The 23,221-nt window shown below is 42.8% G+C and overlaps 1 protein-coding gene across 4 annotated transcripts in view; it reads right to left on the reverse strand.

The window, feature by feature from the left end:
- LOC110490235 (transcription factor EC) overlaps positions 1 to 21,616 on the reverse strand; it is a 40,470-nt gene extending 18,854 nt beyond the window's left edge. For all 4 annotated transcript variants that reach the window (XM_036944528.1, XM_036944526.1, XM_036944529.1 and 1 more), the window contains exon 1: positions 21,327 to 21,616. In XM_036944528.1, coding sequence (XP_036800423.1) covers positions 21,327 to 21,593 — 267 coding nt within the window. In that variant the 5' untranslated portion in view covers positions 21,594 to 21,616. The remainder of the gene's footprint in view (positions 1 to 21,326) is intronic.
- Between the last annotated feature and the right edge of the window lie 1,605 nt (positions 21,617 to 23,221).

The raw sequence follows: 23,221 nt of genomic DNA on the forward strand, positions 1-23,221 counted from the left end.
ATTTGTAAAAAAAAAAATGCATGTACAGTAGCCTACGGTATATGGGGAACAGAGGGATGTGTACTGTGTAGATGGATATAGTGTTGATTGGTTTTAATGAAGACTCGCTTGTCCGTATCTATCACCATATCTACTGTACAACATAAAAAATCTGACAGCATGCAATAGATATTGTAAACTCTGATATGAGTGAATTAGAAATTTCATTGCATTTCTCTAAATCAGTATGAGCATGCCATATAACATTTTAAGTGCACAGATGTTTTACTCTAGATAAACCTATAATTAGCTGATTAGTGTCAATATCTCTGTCCAACGTATATCTTTCGGGTTCTGTTTAAATCATCCATAGGCTAAAGAGGTCATCGAACACTGAATGGCCATGTGACGAACTAACAGTACCATCCACACATACACACATGCACACATACAGTACCAGTCAAAAGTTTGGACACACTTACTCATTCAAGGGTTTTTTCATTATTTTAACTATTTTCTACATTATGGTACAATAGTGAAGACATTACAACTATTAAATAATCATGTATTAACCAAAAAAGTGTTAAACGAATCAAAATCTATTTTAGATTTTAGATTCTTCAAAGTAGCCACCCTTTGCCTTGATACAGGTTTGCACACTCTTGGCATTATCTCAACCAGCTTCACCTGGAATGCATTTCCAACGGTGTTGAAGAAGTTCCTCTGCTGTCCAACTCATTCCAATCCATCTCAATTGGGTTGATGTCGGGGGATTGTGGAGGACAGGTCATCTGATGCAGCACTCCATCACTCTTCTTCTTGGTAAAATAGCCCTTACACAGCCTGGAGGTGTGTTTTGGGCCATTGTCATGTTGAAAAACAAATGATAGTCCCACTAAGTGCAAACCAGATAGGATGGCGTATCGCTGCAGAATGCTGTGGTAGCCATGCTGGTTAAGTGTACCTTGAATTCTAAATAAATCACAGACAGTGTCACCAGCAAAGCACCCCCACACAATCACACATCCTCCTCCATGCTTCAAGGTGGGAACCACACATGTGGAGATCATCCGTTCACCTACTCTGCGTCTCACAAAGACATGGCGGTTGGAACCAAAAATCTCAAATTTGGACTCATCAGACCAAAGGACAGATTTCCACCGGTCTAATGTCCATTGCTCGTGTTTCTTGGCCCAAGCAAGTCTCATCTTATTATTGGTGTCCTTTAGTAGTGGTTTCTTTGCAGCAATTTGACCATGAATGCCTGATTCACGTCTCCTCTGAATAGTTGATGTTGAGATGTGTCTGTTACTTGAACTCTGTGAGGCATTTGTTTGGGCTGCAATCTGAGGTGCAGTTAACTCTAATGAACTTATCCTCTGCAGCAGGGTCATCCTTGCCTGTGGCGGTCCTCTTGAGAGCCAGTTTCATCATAGCTCTTGATGGTTTTTGCAACTGAACTTGAAGAAACTTTCAAAGTTCTTGACATTTTCTGATTTGACTGACCTTCATGTCTTAAAAGTAATGATGGATTGTAATATCTCTTTGCTTATTTAAACTGTTCTTGCCGTAATATGGACTTGGTCTTCTGCCAAATAGGGCTATCTTCTGTATACCACCCCTACCTTGTCACAACACAACTGATTGGCTCAAAAGCATTAAGAAGGAAAAAAATTCCACAAATTAACTTTTGACAAGGCACACCTGTTAGGTGAAATGCATTCCAGGTGACGACCTCATGAAGCTGGTTGAGAGAATGCCAAAAGTGTGCAAAGCTGTCATCAAGGCAAAGGGTGGTTACTTAGAAGAATCTCAAATATAGAATATATTTTGATTTGTTAAACATTTGTTGGTTTCCATGTGATTCCATGTGTGTTATTTCATAGTTTTGATGTCTTCACTATTATTCTACAATGTAGAAAATAATAAAAAATACACACACACACACACACACACACACACGCTCATACACACACACACACACACACACACATACACACATACACACACACACATACACACATACACACATACACACACACACACACACACACACACACATACACACACACACACACACACACACAAATCAAGACTTTTCAATAAGAGGAGCAGCAACGTTACAAACAATTTCATTCACTTCTAATAGGTTCATAGGGTGGAGAGGGGTGATGAATGGCACAGTTCTTCTTTAGTCATTTCGCAGGAGACGCAATTACAGCCAAATGGAGTAATGCGATTTTCACTCTTTTAAATCAATTAGCCCGGTCCTTCCCTGTCATGGATGACAAGAGGCTGTTCACAGGGACACCTGGGAGCTAAGGCATCTAAGGTCATCCTCCTCCTTCCCTGCGTCCTTCTCTTTGCTCCTGCTTAAATGACAGAGACTAGAAGCTAGCAGTGCCAATGTGAGGAGTGCCTGTAAGGTTCTCCCTGTGTTTTCAGGTGTTTTGTTCACTATGTTGTTGAAAATGATGAGATGTTGAGATGCTGCTGAAAGGCTAAAGGCAATGCTGTTAAAAAAGCTGCTGATCGTCTACAAGTAGTTTGTTGACCACCTGTAGATGAACGACAGACTAGTTCTTATTCAGTCAATAGACGTGCAGTTGACATGTTACTGACGGTCTTTAGATAGATTGTAGAGTATCTGCAGATGGGATATCCAAATAAAGTGTTACTGATTCGAGAAGCATGATCAACTGAAACATTGCAATTTGAGAGCTCAGAATGTCCCCTGTGTCCATCTTACCTTTAGCAGACACTCTTATCCAGGGCACTTAGGGTAAAGTGACTTGCTCAAGGGTACATCAACAGATTTTTAATCTAGTCGGCTCGGGGAATCAAACCAGCGCCCTTCTAGTTACTGGCCCATCTCTCTTAACCACTAGGCTACCATGAAGTGGCCATAGCTGTCCTTGTCATTACGCACAAGTTTACACAAGCACGAGCAGCTTCAACTTCAGGAAGTAATAGTGTGAAAAATCTTGAATCGTAAACCTCCCTGAAGGCACTCACGAAACCCTCACCTCCCCCTGAATCACCAAATGGCCATCTCCTGCCACATGACTCCTCCATCCTCCCTGACCTTCAGACACAAAGCTGCCCAGTGCCGCAGAGCAGTGGCCCATGGGTAAACTGCTGTGTCTGTGTCTGCGGTTTTGAAGGGCATCTTTGTCCCTAACCATGGCTGACCACTAGGTTGACCACTGGTCTGGGACTAAATGGATCCTCTTTATTGTCATCCTCTGGGTGAGGTTAAGAGAAGTGGTATTGCAGGCTACTTTAATCTGTGTTTTGGCAGAGAGGGAATGGGAGTACCGAGCTGTCACTTCTGTACCATTGAGGTCCTAAGATATGCACTCAGTAAAAGAGATGTCAATAACGTATCTCAAGTAGAGTACAATTTCATAGGACAAATGTACCCACGTTTTTTTCCCTTCCAAGAAGATACCAGCCTACAGAGGAGGCTGGTGGGATGAGCTACAGGAGGATGGGTTCGTTGTAATGGCTGGAATGAATACATGGAATGGTATCAAACTGACCAAACACATGCAGACCACATTGACACCGTTCCATGGATTCCATTCCGGGTATTACAATGAGCCCATCCTCCCATGGCTCCTCCTACCAGCCTCCACTGCGCCATGATGTATTGGATATTTTCTTAAGTAGATGTTCCGATAGCAAAGTGGTAGTCTGAAAAGGATGCATGTCAAAAGCAGACTGAATACTGGCATTGTAGTACTGTATCCCTAACGCAATGATATTTTCACTGATGGCCTCTCCATTGGCGGAATCTATTTTCACAAATTGATTGAATTTGAAGGGAAAAAGTGAAATACTACGTCTTTATCGTAACCACCGCCATTTTATTGTTCGACTTGAGTTCATATTTTACCACGCTCAGAGTGTTCTTATTATCTTATTATTATCTCACACCAGATTTGTTTTTGTCGTAAGCATTTTATGCTGTCTTTTTGCATTTTTTATTGAACCTTTATTTAACTAGGCAGATCAGTTAAGAACAGAATCGTATTTACAATGACGGCCTACCAAGAGGCAAAAAGGGGCATCCTGTGGGGACATGGCTGGGATAAAAATGTTTTAGGACAAAACAGACATCACGATAAGAGAGATACCACAACACGACACAAAGAGAAACCTAAGACAACAACACAGCGTGGCAGCAACACATAACACAGCATGGTAGCAACACAACATGACAACAACATGTGGCAGCAGCACATTGTCTAATTGATTCTATATAGGCAGTCAATACAGTTGAAGTCGGAAGTTTACATACACCTTAGCCAAATACATTTAAACTAAATTTTTTCTCAATTCTTGACATTTAATCCGAGTTAAAATTCCCCGTCTTAGGTCAGTTAGGATCACCACTTTATTTTCAGAATGTGAAATGTCAGAATAATAGTAGAGAGAATGATTTATTTCAGCTTTTATTTCTTTCATCACATTCCCAGTGGGTCAGAAGTTCACATACACTAAGTTAGCATTTGTTAGGATTGCCTTTAAATTGTTTAACTTGGGTCAAATGTTTCAGGTAGCCTTCCCACAATAAGTTGGGTGAATTTTGACTTTGTTGTCCTTAAGCCATTTTGCCACAACTTTGAAAGTATGCTTGGGGTCATTGTTCATTTGGAAGATCCATTTGTGACCAAGCTTTAACTTCCTGACTGATGTCTTGAGATGTTGCTTCAATATATCCACATAATTGTCCTACCTCATGATGCCATCTATTTTGTGAAGTGCACCAGTCCCTCCTGCAGCAAAGCACCCCCACAACATGATGCTGCCACCCCTGTGCTTCACAGTTGGGATGGTGTTCTTCAGATTGCAAGCTTCCCCCTTTTTCCTCCAAACATAACGATGGTCATTATGGCCAAACAATTATATTTTTTGTTTCATCAGACCAGATGACATTTGTCCAAAAAGTACGATCTTTGTCCCCGTGTGCAGTTGCAAACCATAGTCTGTTTTTTTATGGCGGTTTTGGAGCAGCGGCTTCTGCCTGGCATCTTCACAAGCTACTTTGCTGCTGTTCTGAGATTGCTTTGCACTTTTCGCACATAAGTACGTTCATCTCTAGGAGACAGAACACGTCTCCTTCCTGAGCGCTATGACGGCTGAGTGGGCCCATGGTGTTTATACTTGCGTACTATTGTTTGTACAGATGAACGTGGTACCTTCAGGCGTTTGGAAATTGCTCCCAAGGATGAACTAGACTTGTGGAGGTCTACATTTGTGTTCTGAGGTCTTGGCTGATTTCTTTTGATTACCCCATGATGTCAAGCAAAGAAGCACTGAGTTTGAAGGTAGGCTTTGAAATATATCCACAGGTACACCTCCACTTGACATAATTTTCTGGAATTTTCCAAGCTGTTTAAAGGCACAGTCAACTTAGTGTATGTAAACCTCTGGCCACTGGAATTGTGATACAGTGAATTATAAGTGAAATAATCTGTTGTCTGTAAATAACTGTTTGGAAAATGACGTGTGTCATGCACAATGTAGATGTCCTAACCAACTTGCCAAAACTATAGTTTGTTAACAAGACATTTGTGGAGTGGTTGAAAAATGAGTTTTAATGACTCCAACCTAAGTGTATGTAATCTTCCGACTTCAACTGTCTATGATCTTCTCTATGTCTGGAGTCTATAGTCTACAGTATATCTTCAGTTTTTACATTGTTACACTGATAGTCAGGCTGAACACAATGCAATTACCCTTCACTTTATAGCTGCCTAGACCATACCGACTGTAAACCTCCAACCTTATATCTAATCATTAATGGTTTTAAACCTGATCATCAATAGGTTTTAACCAAGCCTTCTTGGTCTGTCTTATTTCAGGAACATTTAGGTAAACAATGACTGCCGACCATCCTAGCTTCCGCTCAGAGCAGAAAGCCATCCGATAGAGGTGAGATAATGGAAAGCAATTGGTCCATTTTGCACCAAATGTCAGGGTAGACGAAATGAGAGGGAACTATTAGCTGGCCTGTCATGGCTGTCTGATTCTGGGAAGCTCACGCTGCGTTCCTATTGTTTTGATTTATATTCTACTATGTGACTGAGGGAGAAAAGCTGACAGCTCAGAAAAATGGTTTAATTCCGACCAGGGTGATATTTACTGCGTGTTGTGAATCATCTTTCATTGATTCCTCCTATATCAGAGTTACTAAAAGCAGCCCTGCCTGGCTTAGAACGTGCAGACTGGAGATAAAATCTACGCTGGTCGCATCCCTGCCTTACCTCCTCCTCCAGCTGACCTTTTGGATCTCCCTGGAGTAAAATTCGCCCCCAAACTTTTGAAAGTGCACATTAAGTATATATGTGGGCTAAATCTGCAAGCCACCGTTCAAAACCTTTCACTCAATATATTCATTACGCCCCCCCCCCCCCCCCTAATCTGATTGTGGGAAATCAAATAATGCAATAGCTGTTTAATGAGAACTAAGCAGAACATTTGATCAACTTTGACCTTACAAGAACAAATAATATGTGGTTTGTGTGTGGCGGACAAAGGCGCGTTTGTCCTGAGCGTCTTTGGTCGCCTGTCGTCACACAGTTGCATGTTTACAGAGGGGGACAGGGGAGAGGGCGACAGAGCACACGCGCACACAGGAGAGGACCTGTGCTACCCAGAAGCACCCAGGCGGAGGTTAGAACCGAGCGTAAGCCTGAGGAGTGAAGGATAAGGGGAAGGAGGTAGAATACTGTCCCCTGTCTGGTTATGAGGTCAGTCTGGTGCTTTCTATGCTCTGGTAGTAGAAGCAAGGTGGTAAGTTAACCCACATACAGTGTAAAGCAATTAGGATTTAAGAAAAGTTGCCAGATCATAAATTAAAAACATTATTGTGGTTATGCTCACAAGACACTGTTTGACAGTACCCATATAATGTGAATACGTTATATGTATAAAAGATCCATAAGTCATCTTAACTCTCAATGCTGGCATTGCGTGGCCCAGCTAAGTGTTGTTTACCCATAATCATACATCACGGTCACTTTTATACACTTCTAGTAGCCTTGTTAAATCTGATACATGCCAGGTGTCAGACAAATACTGTGACAAAAATGTCTTACCCAAGGGAATAATGACTGGATATACATTTTACAAGATCATCACAAGGATTCAGTCCCTTGACTTTTTCCATATTTTGATGTTGCAGCCTGAATTTAAAATGGATTACATTTACATTTTATTTTGTCACTGGTCTACACACAATACCCCACAATGTCAAAGTGGAATTATGTTTTTAGAAATGTTTACCAATTAATAAAATATGAGAAGCTGAATTGTCTTGAGTCAATAAGTATTCAACCCATTTGTTACGGCGAGCCTAAATAACTTCAGGAGTACAAATGTGCTTAAACAAGTCACATAGTAAGTTGCATGGACTCTGTGTGCAACAATAGTGTTTAACATGATTTTTGAATGACTACCTCATCTCTGTTCCCCCGCACATACAATTATCTGTAAGGTCCCTCAGTAGAGCAGTGAATTTTTTAATTTTTTAATCCAGTTTGAATTCAGGCTGTAAAACAACAAAATGTGGAATAAGTCAAGGGGTATGAGTACTTTCTGAAGGCACTGTAATTGACCTGTGTATTCTGTTTGTTTAACTGGCTTTAAATTTGACTTTACTGTCTACTAAAGTTCTATAAATACTTACAATTTGGCTTGCCAGCAAAGCAAATGTATTTTTTCCACTGACAACAGACAGGGGGGTGCAAAGAACCATGACATTTCCCCAAAGTACTCTACTATAGAGTTCATAACGGTACTGTTTTAACTTAATCAAATAGATTTTAATATTCAATCATTTCTTTATAGATTAATACATAAATTGTCCAAGGCCAGTCTGCTTTAAATTGGATCAATGGACCCCCCTCATTTCTTAATTGATTAATCAGCTCAGCCTGAGTTTAATTTGATATCGAAGAAGACAAGGCCCCAAGAGCGGGGAGTACAAAGTACACCACTGTGCCAGCCTCCCTTGGCCGGCCTGTCAAAGAGGGGCCTTGTCTCCCCTTGTCCAGGGGTCTCTGTCCCAGTCCCCCATCACAGTCCTGTCTCTTTAGGACCTGGGCCATGATCGAGCGCCAAGACAGTCATGGAGGAAATGTACGAATCAGCTGTACTCTTAGCCTGTCTGCATGTGGAGGAGAAGCCTCTCCTCCTTCTAAGTTCTCCTCGCTTCTAAAACCCTCTGATGATCAGCTGATCTACTCTGATTTGCATGCATATAGTAGCAGGTGTAGGCTAGCACAATCTATACCAGGGATGAGCAACTGGTTTCCCATGGGTCAAAACGAAAAACACATTTAAAAACTGTTGAGGGTCTCAATTTACAGTTGAGAGTTAGAATAGGAGAATACACAAGATGCAATTTGGAAATGTGGTTGTGTGACAGCAGTTTTTCTGTGTCACAGACAGCCACTCGATTAGCCCATGTCAGCTAAATTTGTTTAGATTGGTAAATTAGTCTACCGTCCAGCTATCTAAATTTGGTCGAATTATGGTTGAATTACCAAACATTTCTCTCCACCCAATTGCTCTAAAACTGCAACATCTTCTCTCTGCCCCATGGCAAAAATGTGTAGAATGGTAGGAATGTAACTCTAAAACTTTTTCTCCACGGTCAAAAAAACGTTTTAATCGTAAGGAGGAGGAGGGTCCCTCAAATGTTTTGGTTAGAGGCACCCAAATGGCAGGGCTGGCACTTAACTGCATGTGTGGGTATGCAGAGTTCAGATTTTTTGGGTGGCCCCAACCCCCATCAACCCCCATCAACGTTGCCCATCCTTGATCTATACTATAGCTATTGGTCGAGAACAAGAACGATCACAGGGATTCTAACCTGCAAAAACAATCAATTATCGGGGGTTCTCTTTAATCTTCATCTCAGAATAGGATAACAGTTTAGATGTTTTTGACTTCACTCAAACCCACTGAACCCCGAGTACTAGCTGCCATGATAGTTCAAACGGTGTTCCGTGTGATGTCAGAGTGGGTCAGCTCAGCAGCAGGCCTCTAAGCCCTTTAAAGGTGTAACATAGCGATCTTTAAAGAGCTCCAACAGTTGTTTCAGCCTGGTCTTTTTAATGTAGCGAGGGACGGCTAATAATCCCAGTGTTAACATTCCTGAGATGTTTCTCTCTACCTCTCCTCTCCCCCCTTTTCTCTCACCTCTCTCCCCCCTTTTGGGGGGCTCAGCATCACTATGATCTGATGCGCGGGATGGAAAGAGAGCGAGAGAAAGGGAGAGAAAGGGAGTGAGCACCTGTCTGAGGCTAATGTGACACGACACCCGTCTTTTCATCACACCGGGGTGCGCTCCAGACCAAAAGACTGACTTTAGACTTATTAGGATATGAATTGCAATTAAAGCACAATTTAAAATAAAAGAAAGAAGAGTGAGTTGTAAGAGGTTAGATAGGAACCATAACAAGTGCGGAGGTGTTTTTTTTTACAACAATCACGTGTCTTCCGCTTGAAAGCTCGGGTTAAGGCAATTGAGTTAAACTCTCCTACACTCTTCTCTCTGCCATGGTATGTAGCATGAGTTGGGCTAATTGCACATAGTCTGATGTTTCAGTTCCTTCTGAATTGTGTCCTTTGACATGGAATGCTTAAAGGACACAGCTCTGTCTGTGATCAGGCAACACAGAGTATCAGTCTCAAGATGTTGTCCTCAGTTTGAATTGATAACAGGCCTATTTCAAATTGTTACATTTTAGCAGACACTCTTATCCAGAGCAATTCGGGTTAAGGGCACATCAGATTTCTCACCTAGTCGGCTCGGGGTTTTGAACCAGCGACCTTTGGGTTACTGGCCAAATGCTCTTAAAACCACTTGGCTATCTGCCGCCCCTATCTATAATTCTCTTTGCATGGCATGTCTCAAAAGATTGTTTTTGGACCTCCGTGTCACGCCCTGACCATAGTTTGCTTTGTATGTTTCTATGTTTTGTTTGGTCAGGGTGTGATCTGAGTGGGCATTCTATGTTGGATGTCTAGTTTGTCTGTTTCTGTGTTTGGCCTGATATGGTTCTCAATCAGAGGCAGGTGTTAGTCGCTGTCTCTGATTGGAAACCATATTTAGGTAGCCTGTCAGCACAGTTCTTATTGTAGCTTCACGGTCGTTATTAGTTTATTGTTTTGTATAGTTTGTTCAAGTGTTCTCTGTTCATTAAATTCACGATGAGCACATACCACGCTGCATTTTGGTCCTCCGATCCTTCCAACTACTCCTCCTCAGACGAGGAGGATGACGATCGTGACAATCAGTGTAGGGGAGAAACCTCAGAAAACCTGTTAAATACTCAGGTTGCAGCCCTTACTATAGCTTTCACCTTTAAAACAAAAAAAAAATCATAATTTGAAATGCCACAACTCTCTTCCCCTTCTACTTGTTCTATGACCATGTGCGTATTACATGGTCATTAGACTATTAGTGTAATAATAATATTACAGTAATCATGTAGCCATAACATTGCTGACGTCACCAGACTATCCCCGTGCACGTGTTGTTAATCTCGTAGCCTGTTATCCTAACTCGACTACGCGTCTCACCCTACAGGATAACCACACTGCTGGAGAAGACGAGTGGTCCTGATAAGAGCATGCCAGAGATGATTATCTGTAGACCAAGTGGTTGGGCCTTGACAAAGGGATATCTATCTGGCCATCAGAGTTCATCAAACTTTGGATGATCCTTTTCCTGGCTTTGTTGCATTATCTAAAAGTGAATTAAATTGTTTCAACTTTGCATGCACATGGTCCATTCGTGTACTCTATTGAAAATGTTATTGGTGAATTGGTAAAATGCCCATAATTCTCAAAGAGTGATGCCATATTATATTATTATATCTGTACCGTTTGATAATTATTGTTATTTATTCGACATTATTTCTCATCTTACTTTGAAATGAGTGACACAAAACAATACACAACTATAAACAGCATTTCCGTTTGACTTACCTGCCCATACCAATTATATTCCAGCATAATGGCTATCGCTTGATCGTAGCAGTGTTTCTTCCAGTTTAAACTGTTCTTAAAATATGATGACTTTTCACTTCTGTATCTGTCCAACCCTTTACTTTTCCCTGGACGTTGTTGGCTAATAATGCCGTCAGGTCTCGGTGGACTAGCTAGCTTAGCACTCACCCATCAACATAGCACAGCCCAGCTCAGCACAGCCTAACCACTACACTGTTGAAAGTTTTGCACTCCCAGAGCTTACGACCTGTTGATAATGAACCTGAACCCATTATTTTGAGTCAATGAATTGAAAGAAATAGGGCAAAGAATGAAAGCCACCGGGCCAATTACCGGCCTGCTTTGATGTATTACGCCGCCTGTGCTCCTCACCCACACCGCTCCACGTCTTTTGTCTTTATCCCCTCTGTTATTCATTAATTATTCTGACCGGGGTCAAGGGTCGCACGGCTAATTGTGCAGACTGTCTTTACTTGGAGGATGGTGGGGATTCTGCCTAGTAACACTGACACTCTCCCTCGCTGTGCCTAGCCACCTTGCATTATGCCAATTAATCCAATTCTTTTATTTTTTTAATCTTTTACTTTTTCTCCTGGCCCCCCTTTGTTTCTTTTGGGTTCTCTTTCTTAGTATTTTTGGTTCGTACATTCCACAACACCAACACCCCTCTCCCCCCTCACTTATTTAGGGGTCGTTGGGGTTGGTGATGCTAACAGGGGAATTTACCATTTAGACCAGTGGTGGGCAAACCTTTTAGCACGGGCCTGATTTTTTTTTTTGTCCAAATCAATTTGCAGGCCGGAAAAAGGGCAATATATAGGTCCATCATTGTTTAAAAAAAATAATAATGTTACCCCTTTTTCATGGTATCCAATTGGTAGTTACAGTCTTGTCTCTTACAGTCTTGTCTCATCGTAGTTACAGTCTTGTGCCGGCCCGCCACAGGAGTCGCTAGTGCGCAATGGGACAAGGACATCCCTGCCGGTCAAACCCTCCCCTAACGACGCTGGGCCAATTGCGTGCCGCCCCATGGGTCTCCTGGTCTCGGCTGGCTGCGACAGAGCCTGGACTCGAACCCAGAACCTCTAGTGGCACAACTAGCATGTCTTTGACAGGAGGGATACATTCTCTGTGTAATCATTCATGACAATTTTAGTATTTAAAGAATTTTATCCAAAGTGACTTAGCTTGTTATGTAACATATTCAAACCCACAACTCATGCTTCAACCAGCCATTGAAGACACTCTCTGTCCCTAACCTTGATTCCCACAAGTCAAACCCTGCTAAAACTACACGGCTCTCTTTGTCCCTCCACAGTGGACTATGCTTGCGCTTTCCATTTAATGTCCAACAGCTGAATGAAGGGTTAACCGCCCTGAGCTCTGTCACAGCTTGAGCCAGTTTAACGGCCTGTTGGAAAGGCCACACTTGATTTACAGTATAGATAGATAGTATAGATAAAGTATAGTCAATCACGCTGTTGTCTGTCTTTCTGTCTATCTATCCTACCAAGTAAGATACTAAACTCCACAATACATGGGTTGTGCACTTCAGAAGTATGTGGCCCAATAAAGAATGGCACTAGCCTTGTCTCAGATCCGTATGTTAGCCAACTCCTCAAACTCCTCTGTTGCCAAATATAAATCAGACTGGAACCAAGCTAGAATAGAAATAGGCCTAGAAAATACCCAGTGGACTGCAAACACAGAGACATTCTTCTTACTCCCTTTCATTTTGAATTGAATTAAACCCTCATTTATACAGGACAGTCTCATTGAGATAACGTCTCTTTTGCTAGAGAGACCACCTCCAACAAGAAGCACTGATTCTGCATTATACTGTAGCTGATCATGTTGAGATCCAATGATATGGACTCCCCTTTTACTACTGCAGGGCAAGTCATACACCCTCAACATCACAGAGGACTCCATGTAAATACAGGAAACAAAAGGACATATTATCCTAGCGGTGAAGGCCATGGCGGAGGAGAGGGGGCCGTCATCTGTTACGCAACCCGTGTCAGTGTGAGGAAAAGGCGGCAACTTATTGTCTGTCGGGCCACTTTATCTCTCCCTCCATCTGAAATCATGAACACGGAGATGTCGTGTCCTTGTCTGGAGATGATGGGTGAGGAAAGTGGAACGTTTTCATGGGCGATTCTATAGATAGGTAATGTACTTTTATTTATATGTATAAAATATACAGGACAGCAAGATACTCCACAGTGCAGCATCCACCGATGGAATTAGTGTGAGGATTTGAATTAGCTCAGTAATTGCTGTTGTTTTTTTTTGCCTGTAAGCTCTTTAAACACTTAGGGGACTTAAGGGATTGTTCTAAGTAGACTGTAGAAAATGAGAGTTGTGAATTTTACAGCTCTATATTGGGCCAATCTTAGTGAAATTTCACATTCTTTTTACCCTATTATATTATTTCAGGATGTGGTTAAACCAGTCTTTTTTATACCTTTATTTAACAAGGTAAGTCAGTTCAGAACAAATTCTTATTTACAATGACAGCACACCCCAGCAAAACCCAGATGACGCTGGACCAATTGTGCACCGCCCTATGGGACACCCAATCACAGGCAGGTGTGATACAGTCTGAATTCAAACCAGGGACTGTAGTGACACCCCTTTCTCTGAGATGCAGTGCCTTAGACCACTGCGCCACTCGGGAGCCCAATTATTGAGGGATTTTAAAATTGAATTTAGTTGCGTACAATTTAAATATACATGTATAAGATATTGCATATCTCATACTGCATATCTTATCATTAATTGTATTTTTGGTTTTTAATTCAGTTTATTGCATCTCCGAAACCAAAATAAGATTTGTATTTATTTTCGACGTGTGGCTGTGGTCTTTCTATGCCAGCTAGTCCTCTAAATGCTCCCTTAGTTGTCTAGTGATGGAAATCTCAGATCTAGGGAAAAGGGGGCACCTAGTCAGTTGCGCAACTGAATGCATTTAACCAAAATGTGTCTTCCATATTTAACCCAATCCCTCTGAATCAGAGAGGTGCGGGGGGCTGCCTTAATTCACATCATCGGCGCCCGGGGAACAGTTGTTGTGGGGGTTAACTGCTTTGCTCAACAGCAGATTTTTCCACCTTGTCGGAAACGAAGATTTAAAGCAGCGACCTTTCGGTTACTGGCCCAACGCTCTTAACCGCCAGGCTACCTGCCACCCTGGCAACAGCCTGTCTGCCTAGGGAGACTAATAGTTGTCTGTCATGAACAGACAGACGTGTCTCTAGTCTCACCCCTACTGTGTTCATAGTGGTCTAGTTAATGTGACTGTGTATCACTGCTAGCCTGGTCTCCATGGTTGTCCTCTTCAAAAGGGAGTCACCTACTAGCCTGGTTTCCATGTCTGTGCTCTTTAAAGGTAGTCACTGCTAGCCTGGTCTCCATGGTTGTCCTCTTCAAAGGGAGTCACCTACTAGCCTGGTTTCCATGGCTGTGCTCTTTAAAGGTAGTCACTGCTAGCCTGGTCTCCATGGTTGTCCTCTTCAAAGGGAGTACATGCAGCCCAGCACCACTGACTAAGACTGGTCTCAGACTGGTCCCTTTTCCCTCTCCAAAGGTTCGTTCCTGACGCCACTGGTAATAGGTGTCCCAGTTTGGCCTAACTTGGTTGCCGGAGAAGGGACATGGGGATGAAGGGATGAGAGGGCTAAGTTACATCAAATTAGTGGGTCTGAAGGAGTTTGCAGTCTTCTCTCACATCTCATCCTTTTTAGATAGGTAGCAGGTCACAGGTGACTAGGAAGGACAAGATAAGATCACACTAGGGTCTTTCACGAGGCCACTGGTGCATTTGACCTGGTGGTGTTAACAAAATCGAGATCACGAACGGTTTTGGAACAATTTGTCTGCTTTGCCACTTAGAACGTAGGGAAATGATGAAATGTGAAGGGCTTTGCTGAAGCAATTCCTATTTCTCTAAAATATGATCTGCGTGAAATGGACTCCAGGTTCATTATGTCCGTGAACATGACACAAATAATAGAGCATTTATCCCTTGTGTGGTCCCTTTGATGAGCACAGTGGGATAAGGATCTATCCAATAATCAGACAGGAACGTCACTGTCCACAAACCTCCCCACACCAACCACAAACATCCCCCACCTCAAACCCCTCACTAGTACCATAAGCACTTCAACCCACCACCACACCCTCCCACCACTGAGTCCTGATCCCCCTCTCAGCACCTCTAGCCTACGGAGACCCCGGCCTCACCCCTCTCTCATTATAAAACAGATCCCAAATCAACGGAGGGGAGGGGGGCAGATCTCCTCAGGCCATACTAGCCCATGCTCACCGCTCACCGCTCACTGCTCCAGCCACACACCACTGGACTAACTGGTTGCTTATTCTATTTCATGCATTGTACCATTGTAGCTTTTCTTTTGAATCCTATTAGAGGCTGAACTTGGTTTAACTGAAAAAGACTGACGACTTCACTCAATTAGCCGTAATAGGATTAACCGCTGGTATGGGCCGGGAGGTTTAAATAGGAATGGAATTTTGGCAGACACCTGCTACATGCACTGCATTCATCTCATAACGTCTAGTATGTGGGGGGCTGCTTGTTTAATGGGGGCCAGTGTTCCAGTGTGCAGTAGGCCCTGTGTGTATGTGGATGATGGGGCAGGGATCTGAGAGTTGGCACACACACAGAAGGCCGTCCCTGTCCTGTCTCAAGCCCCAGCCTAGGCCCGTGAGGCTGCCAAGAACCCACAATGAGGAGGAGGGGTGCCTCAGGACTGGGACTGGGACTCAGGACTGGCACACACTGTGTGTGTGTGTGTGTATATCCATTTGATATATGGAAAGGAAGAAAAGGTGGGTCACCTGAAAATGGTCTGACATACGGGACTGTCCCGGGATGACATGGTATTATTATTATTATTAACATTTATTTTGACAGGGAGTCAACGTTGAGACCAAGGTCTCTTTTCCAGATGGGCCCTGTATAGCACCACAATACATATCAAAATACAATAAACACATTATACCACAATACACGAAAAGCAAAACACATTCATAAAAAACAGCCACATTCTTCAGTCGAAAGTCTATTTCCCCCATGTCGTAAAACACAACATTTAAATGCTGTTACGAATCACATCTGAAAATCGCCAAACGTCAAACAAGATCACTACTTTAATGTATTTAATGAGTTTTAATGTTGGAACGAATTCATGTGTATTTTTACATGTCATTTGTTTTTTAAGTGCATTTCCTTCTGTTAACCATCGGGGAGGAAAGTACAGTATGAGATATACAGTACCAGTCAAAAGTTTGGACACACCTACTCATTCCAGGGTGTGCTTTGCTGGTGACATGGTCTGTGATTTATTTAGAATTCAAGGCACACTTAACCTGCAAGGCTATCACAGCATTCTGCAGCGATACGCCATTCCATCTGGTTTGCGTTTAGTGGGACTATCATTTGTTTTTCAACAGGACAATGACCCAACACACCTCAAGGCTGTGTAAGGGCTATTTGACCTGTGTAAGGGCTATTTGAGAGGGATAGAGTGCTGCATCAGATGACCTGGCCTCCACAATCACCCAACCTCCACCCAATTGAGATGGTGTTGGATGAGTTGGACCGCATATTGAAGGAAAAGCAGCCAACAAGTGCTTATCAAGGCAAAGGGTGGCTACTTTGAAGAATCTCAAATATAAAATATATTTTTATGTGTTTAACGCTGTTTTGGTTACTACATGGCTCCATATGTGTTCTTTCATAGTGTCACGTTCTGACCTTAGTTCTGTTATTTTATCTTTGTTTTAGTATGGTCAGGACGTGAGTTGGGTGGGCAGTCTACGTTTATGTTTTAAAATAAACATTATGGACACTTACCACGCTGCGTTTTGGTCCTCCGATCCTTCTCGCTTCTCCTCCTCAGAAGAGGACGAGGTTCGTTACACATAGTTTTGATGTCTTCACTATTACTATTTTCTATTATGTAGAAAATAGTTTTTAAAAAATAAGAAAAACCCTTGAATGGGTAGGTGTGTCCAAACGTTTGACTGGTACTGTACGTATTGACCTATTTGCTGGTGTTAATGTCTTATTTCCTCCCAGCGATATTACATCTATTGATTTTCATATTTGTTTCCGTCTCTGATACACAGCAAGAAGAACACAGTAGCTAGCCATTAAATACAGTTCAACGGAGGCCATCTTTATCTGGCTAAAAGTAGTTAGTGATAAATGTACTATCCCAGGGCTGTCTCGAGCAGGGTGAATGAGATACTGTAATTACGCTATTAAACCACTAAGCTAACCAACCTTATAGTACTGTCATGGTAAATACACCTAGATTCACATTCAATGGGGGTTAACCCGCACAGGGCAAAGAGCTAAAGTATTCAATTAGATGTACAGTTAAGTGATTATGCCGGAGAAGCCAATGTTTGGAGGATATATTGGCAACAGTGTTGTTCGTCTCGAGCCACATACAACAAAGTATATTACATATATTTTAGTTTCTGACACTGTATTCTGGCCAGAGACAAGAAACCTAAAAAAAAAGCTGAGTAGCCTAGGTATAGTTAAAAAATGCTACAGTACTGTATAGTTATTTCAACCGGCCCTCGGGTCTCCCAGGCAGACTCAGAGTGTGTGTAGGCCTGCACTATAAAAGCCTTTCTGTTGAACCACAGAGGCCCTGGTTTTGCTTAACTCGGCAAGTCAGTTAAGAACAGATTCTTATTTACAATGACGGCCTACACCGGCCAAACCCAGGCGACGCTGGACAAATTGTGCGCCGTCCTATGGAACTCTCAATCACGGCCGGTTGTGATACAGCCTGGATTCAAACCAGGGTGTCTGTAGTGACACCTCAAGCACCGAGATGCAGTGCCTTAAACGGCTGCGCCACTTGGGAGACCACTGGTTTTGTGGCTTCAATATCCAACCTCTGGCTCCATCTCTGGATTCATCCCAGCAGAGATGGGGTCTGGACTGGAGTGTGTAGATACATAGATAGAGTCCCTCATGCTGACTGACTGCAGACCTAGTGGGCCACAGCACGACACCCCCGGGCACTGCGCCAGCCCAGATGGGTGGTCTTGCCAGATCACTGCCTGAATCCCTACCTATCCCTCCTAACTACACCTCCCCCCTTTTATATACCCAGCCCCTCAGTGGGGTCTATAGGGCTGTCAGCTTTGGGCCCCCCACCAACCCCTTCACCTCCACCTTCCCTGAGACAGTCAACATCAGGCATCATCAGGCTCACAGCAGGGGCTGCTTGTGCATTAACAATCTGGATTCTTATCCATCCGTCCCTCATGCCACCCGGCAACCTTAGGGGATACCCTGCTTCTGAGAGGATAGGCCCTCTTGCTATCACTTACACACACACAGGCAAACACATGTGTGAGTACAAACACAAATGAATACACAGGTGTATACACACACACTCTTTATCGCTCTCTCTCATTCTCTCTCACACACACACACACACACACACACACACACACACCCACACACACACACTCAATGGCACACACCGAGACACAAGTGAGGCCTTAGCTCCCCTGAACCAGACACACTTTAACACATGAAAGGCCTCCTGCAGACCAGAGAAAACAGAATTGCTTCTTTGAAGTTTCCCTAACTTCTCCCCAACACCGGCCGCAAGTCTGATTCATTTCTTGCTATGGGTAACTTGTCTGGGCCAACTGCAACAGAGCTGGGAGTTATTGTACTTCATAGACTATAGCCCCAACATCCCCAAACTGGGATATATAAACTCTCAGTTGCATAGCTAGAAGCCAGGGGAGGAGAGAGAGGGGGGAATACTCTAAAGAAACTGGATTTACGCCATAGCGTTAGCACAACCAAAATAAACACAGACAAGCACACACATCTTAACGCTATAATTCCAGTGACATGTCTTGGCTCAGTGGTCCATCAGCACTTTGTGAGGAGGACTTATTCTCAGGACAATACCGGCCAAATCCTGTGGGACAGAATTCCAGAGAAATGACCCTTGAAACACAAAGAACCTTTTTGGGTGGTTCCTGGCTCAAATGAGCGGACATCGGCATTCGTTTTTAATCACATCATGAGATTAACTATCAATGGCAGAGCAGAGACAACCAAACCGCATGGACAGACACACACACACTCAGCCAAGCCTCACACAACACACTCATCCATTGCTTTCCTCTCAAAGGTTTGTTTGATATGGTGTTTCTAATCTAATCAAAATACAGATTCCACCACCACCACCGGGCCAGGGACAGTAACAACACTGCCCTTGAACAGAGATAGGTGCCTCACCTCAATTGCCTACTATACCCAGCCATATGAGCTCCAGAATGTGACAGGATCAACAACAATGAGCATCATTCACCTTGTTGATTTATGAATTGGTGTGCCTTCGTTGATACAGTTAAATAAAGGTAAAATAAAATTACAAATTAAAAACACCACAGCCAAACTTTACAACAGATCACAACTGGTCGATCTCCAAGGCATTCCTATTCGATCACCAAACATTCTGGGGGAAAAAAAACCACGAAAAATGTACTTTTTGGATTTTGAATTTGTTTTGCTGTTAGGTGCACTCGATTCAGCTGCCCTGCGCGCCGGGTAGGAGAAGTGTTCCCATTTTGAACCACTTCATGTGTCCGAAGGTACCATGTTGGCAGCAACAGTAGCAGGCATAAATAAAAGCTACAGCAAAGTTGATACTGTGAGATTTCTAAATGTTTAAAACCATGACTAGAGAGAGACTGTCAACGAATATAGCAAAGAGCTTTTGTTTTTATAAGGGAGTTCATGTTCTTGCTCAGCACTGTCGACACTTTTTTTCAACACTTTTATATGCCACAACAAGCACTGTGATGAACGAGTAGGAAAGTGTATCGGTAGACTTGCATTGTTATTATTAGCGTCTTGGCTATTTTTTGATAGCGAAGAATTGGTGTCCCTTTTTGGTCAGTGTCAACAAAAGAAAGGGCGAGTGGAGGAACGTTGAGAGATGGACCATCACATGCTGACCAGACCGCTCGCGCCCATGTTGATTTTGTCCACCCACACTAGACTTGATTGGTACAAGCAGCTTGAAATATCAAAGCGAACTCTGAACCAACAATATTCATTTGGGGACAGGTTGAAAAGCATTAAACATGTAAGGCAATTTAGATAGCTAGCGTGCTGTTGCTAACTCATTTGTCCTGGGATGTAAACATTGGGTTGTTCTTTTACCTGAAATGCACAAGTCCTCTACTCCGACAATTAATTCACACATAAAAGGGTCAACTGTGTTCGTTTCTAGCAATCTCTTCTCCTTCAGGCTTCTTTTCCTTTGGACTTTATATGGCTGTTGGCAACCAACTTTAAGGTGCATTACCACCACCAACTGGACTGGAGTGTGGAACTCAGTGAATCTTTCAATCACCCACATGGGTATATGTTCCTAAAAACCAATGAGGAGATAGCGCGTGGGTATATGCACCTAAAAACCAATGAGGAGATAGCGCGTTGGTATATGCACCTAAAAACCAATGAGGAGATGGGAAAGGAGGGACTTGTCTAGTGTCACAAATAGGATTCCCAAGTGGGCTCCCAAGTGGCCTCCCGAGAGGCACAGCGGTCGAAGGCACTGCATCTCAGTGCTAGAGGTGTCACCGCAGACACCCTGGTTCAAATCCAGGCTCTATCACAACAGGCCGTGATTGGGAGTCCCATAGGGCAGTGCACAGTTGTCTGGGTTTGGCTGGTGTATTCCGTCATTGTAAATAAGATTTTGTTCTTAACTGACTTGCCTAGTTAAATAAAGGTTGAATGTAAAAACATTTGAACCAAGTTCTATTTCAGTGCCTTGCTACACAGACGCCCGCGAGCAGTGTGGGTGCAATGACTGAATAACATTAACGTGAACATTTATTTCGCAATTCGAGCTGTGTGGTCAGCATGTCGGTCTGCTGCTCTCTCCCTCCGCTTAGACTGACCATCAGATGCAGGCACCATCAGCCCAGTAAAACACAAATGCAAAGCTAATTATTTAAATGTATGCTCACTCAGCTGTGCCTCAGAAGTAATACAATAACTGATCAATCTATTACCGGTGTGATCACATAGCCTACCTCAAATTTTGAAATATGATTGTAAAAAATGTCCCGAACAACAATGAAAGTGATCTTGACTCAGAAAAGGTTGGTTGATTTGGTGGACCACTGCTTTACAATGTACAGTAGATTTGTCTATCAATCACATAGGCTGCACATAAGGAAAGAGTTGTTTATCTCCCATGTGAGAAATTAAACAAGAAGGTTGTCCATACCTTCCATGTGTTGTGTGGTTGATACCAGGCTGGAGGCTGCTGCTCTGTGTAGTAGTCCTCCGGGTATGGGTTTGGAGGGTGGGCAGGCCGGGTTGGACAGGCAGGGTGAGGAGGGTAGGGGTAGGGCCGGTGCTGCTGGGGCCACGTATGGGGGTGGCGGTGTGGTCCTGGGGGGCCCAAGTATTCCTGCGTCACCCCCCCAGGCTGTCCCCTTAGTTGACCCCTCACCAGCTGCATCACAGGCAGGTCAGTCTGAGAATCGAACATGGCTCTCCTCTCCACGGATGGTCTTGTCTGGGTCAAAGAGAAACAGGACAGACAACGGCCTATACAGTCATTAAAACGTCTTATGGCTGCAGGGGCAGTATTGAGTAGCTTGGATGAAAGGTGCCCAGAGGTGCCCAGAGTAAATGGCCTGCTCCTCAGTCCCAGTTGCTAATATATGCATAGTATTATTAGTATTGGATAGAAAACACTCTGAGGTTTCTAAAACTGTTTGAATGATGTCTGTGAGTATAACAGAACTCATATGGCAGGCAAAAACCTAGGAAGAAATTCAAACAGGAAGTGGGAAATCTGAGGTTGGTTGATTCTCAACCCAGACCCTATTGAATACACAGTGGGATATGGATAAAGTTGCACTTCCTAGGGCTTCCACTAGATGTCAACCATCTTTAGAAACTTGAATGAGGCTTCTACTGTGTTGTGGAGCAGGATGGGAGCTCTTTGAGTCAGTGGTCTGGAAGAGTGCCAGGTCCGGGTCACGCACATTTCACATGATAGCGACCTGCGTTCCACGGCTTCTCTACAGACATAGGAATTCTCCGGTTGGAACTTTATTGAAGATTTATGATAACATCCTAAAGATTGATTCTATACATAGTTTGACAAGTTTCTTTGACCTGTAATATAACTTTTTGAAGTTTTCGTCCGATGTTCGGCTGGACCTGCACAAGCATTTGGATTTGTGTACTAAACGCGTTAACAAAAGTAGCTACTTGGACATAAAGAATGGACATTATCGAACAAATCAAGCATTTATTGTGGAACTAGGATTCCTGGGAGTGCATTCTGATAAAGATCATCAAAGGTAAGGGAATATTTATAATGTGATTTCTGATTTCTGTTGACTCCAACATGGCGGATAATTTTATTTATTTTTTATTTTTTTGGGAAATCTGACACAGCGGTTGCATTAAGGAGAGGTATATCTATATTTCCATGTCTAACAATTGTATTTATCAACATTTATAATAAGTAATTCTGTAAAATGATGTGGCTCTCTGCAATATCACCAGATGTTTTTGGAACTAGTGAACGTAACGCGCCAATGTATACTGAGATTCTTTTATATAAATATGAACTTTATTAAACAAAACACATATGTATTGTGTAACATGAAGTCCTATGAGTGTCATCTGATGACGATCATCAAAGGTTAGTGATACATTTTATCTCTATTTGTGCTTTTTGTGACTCCTCTCTTTGGCTGGAAAATGGCTGAGTTTTTCTGTGAGTTGGTGGTGACCTTACATTATCGTTTGTGGTGCTTTCGCTGTAAAGCCTATTTGAAATCGGACACCGTAGTGGGATTAACAACAAGATTACCTTTAAAACTGTATAAGATACATGTATTTTTGAGGAATTTTAATTATGAGATTTCTGTTGTTTTGAATTTGGTGCCCTGCACTTTCACTGGCTGTTGTCATATCGATCCCATCGAAATGTTAAGCCACTGTAATGTTTGGCTCGTTGAGCTAACAATCTATTGTCTGACTGACTGATCATTAAGATGGATGTCATAGACAGTAATGTTACGACTTCCCACCATAACCCGTCATAAAACACACTATGATACTGTAGGTGCCCACTAATTCTAACCACATGAGATTCCT

The sequence above is a fragment of the Oncorhynchus mykiss genome, chromosome 15 (assembly GCF_013265735.2).
Source record: "Oncorhynchus mykiss isolate Arlee chromosome 15, USDA_OmykA_1.1, whole genome shotgun sequence".
Lineage (NCBI taxonomy): Eukaryota > Metazoa > Chordata > Actinopteri > Salmoniformes > Salmonidae > Oncorhynchus > Oncorhynchus mykiss.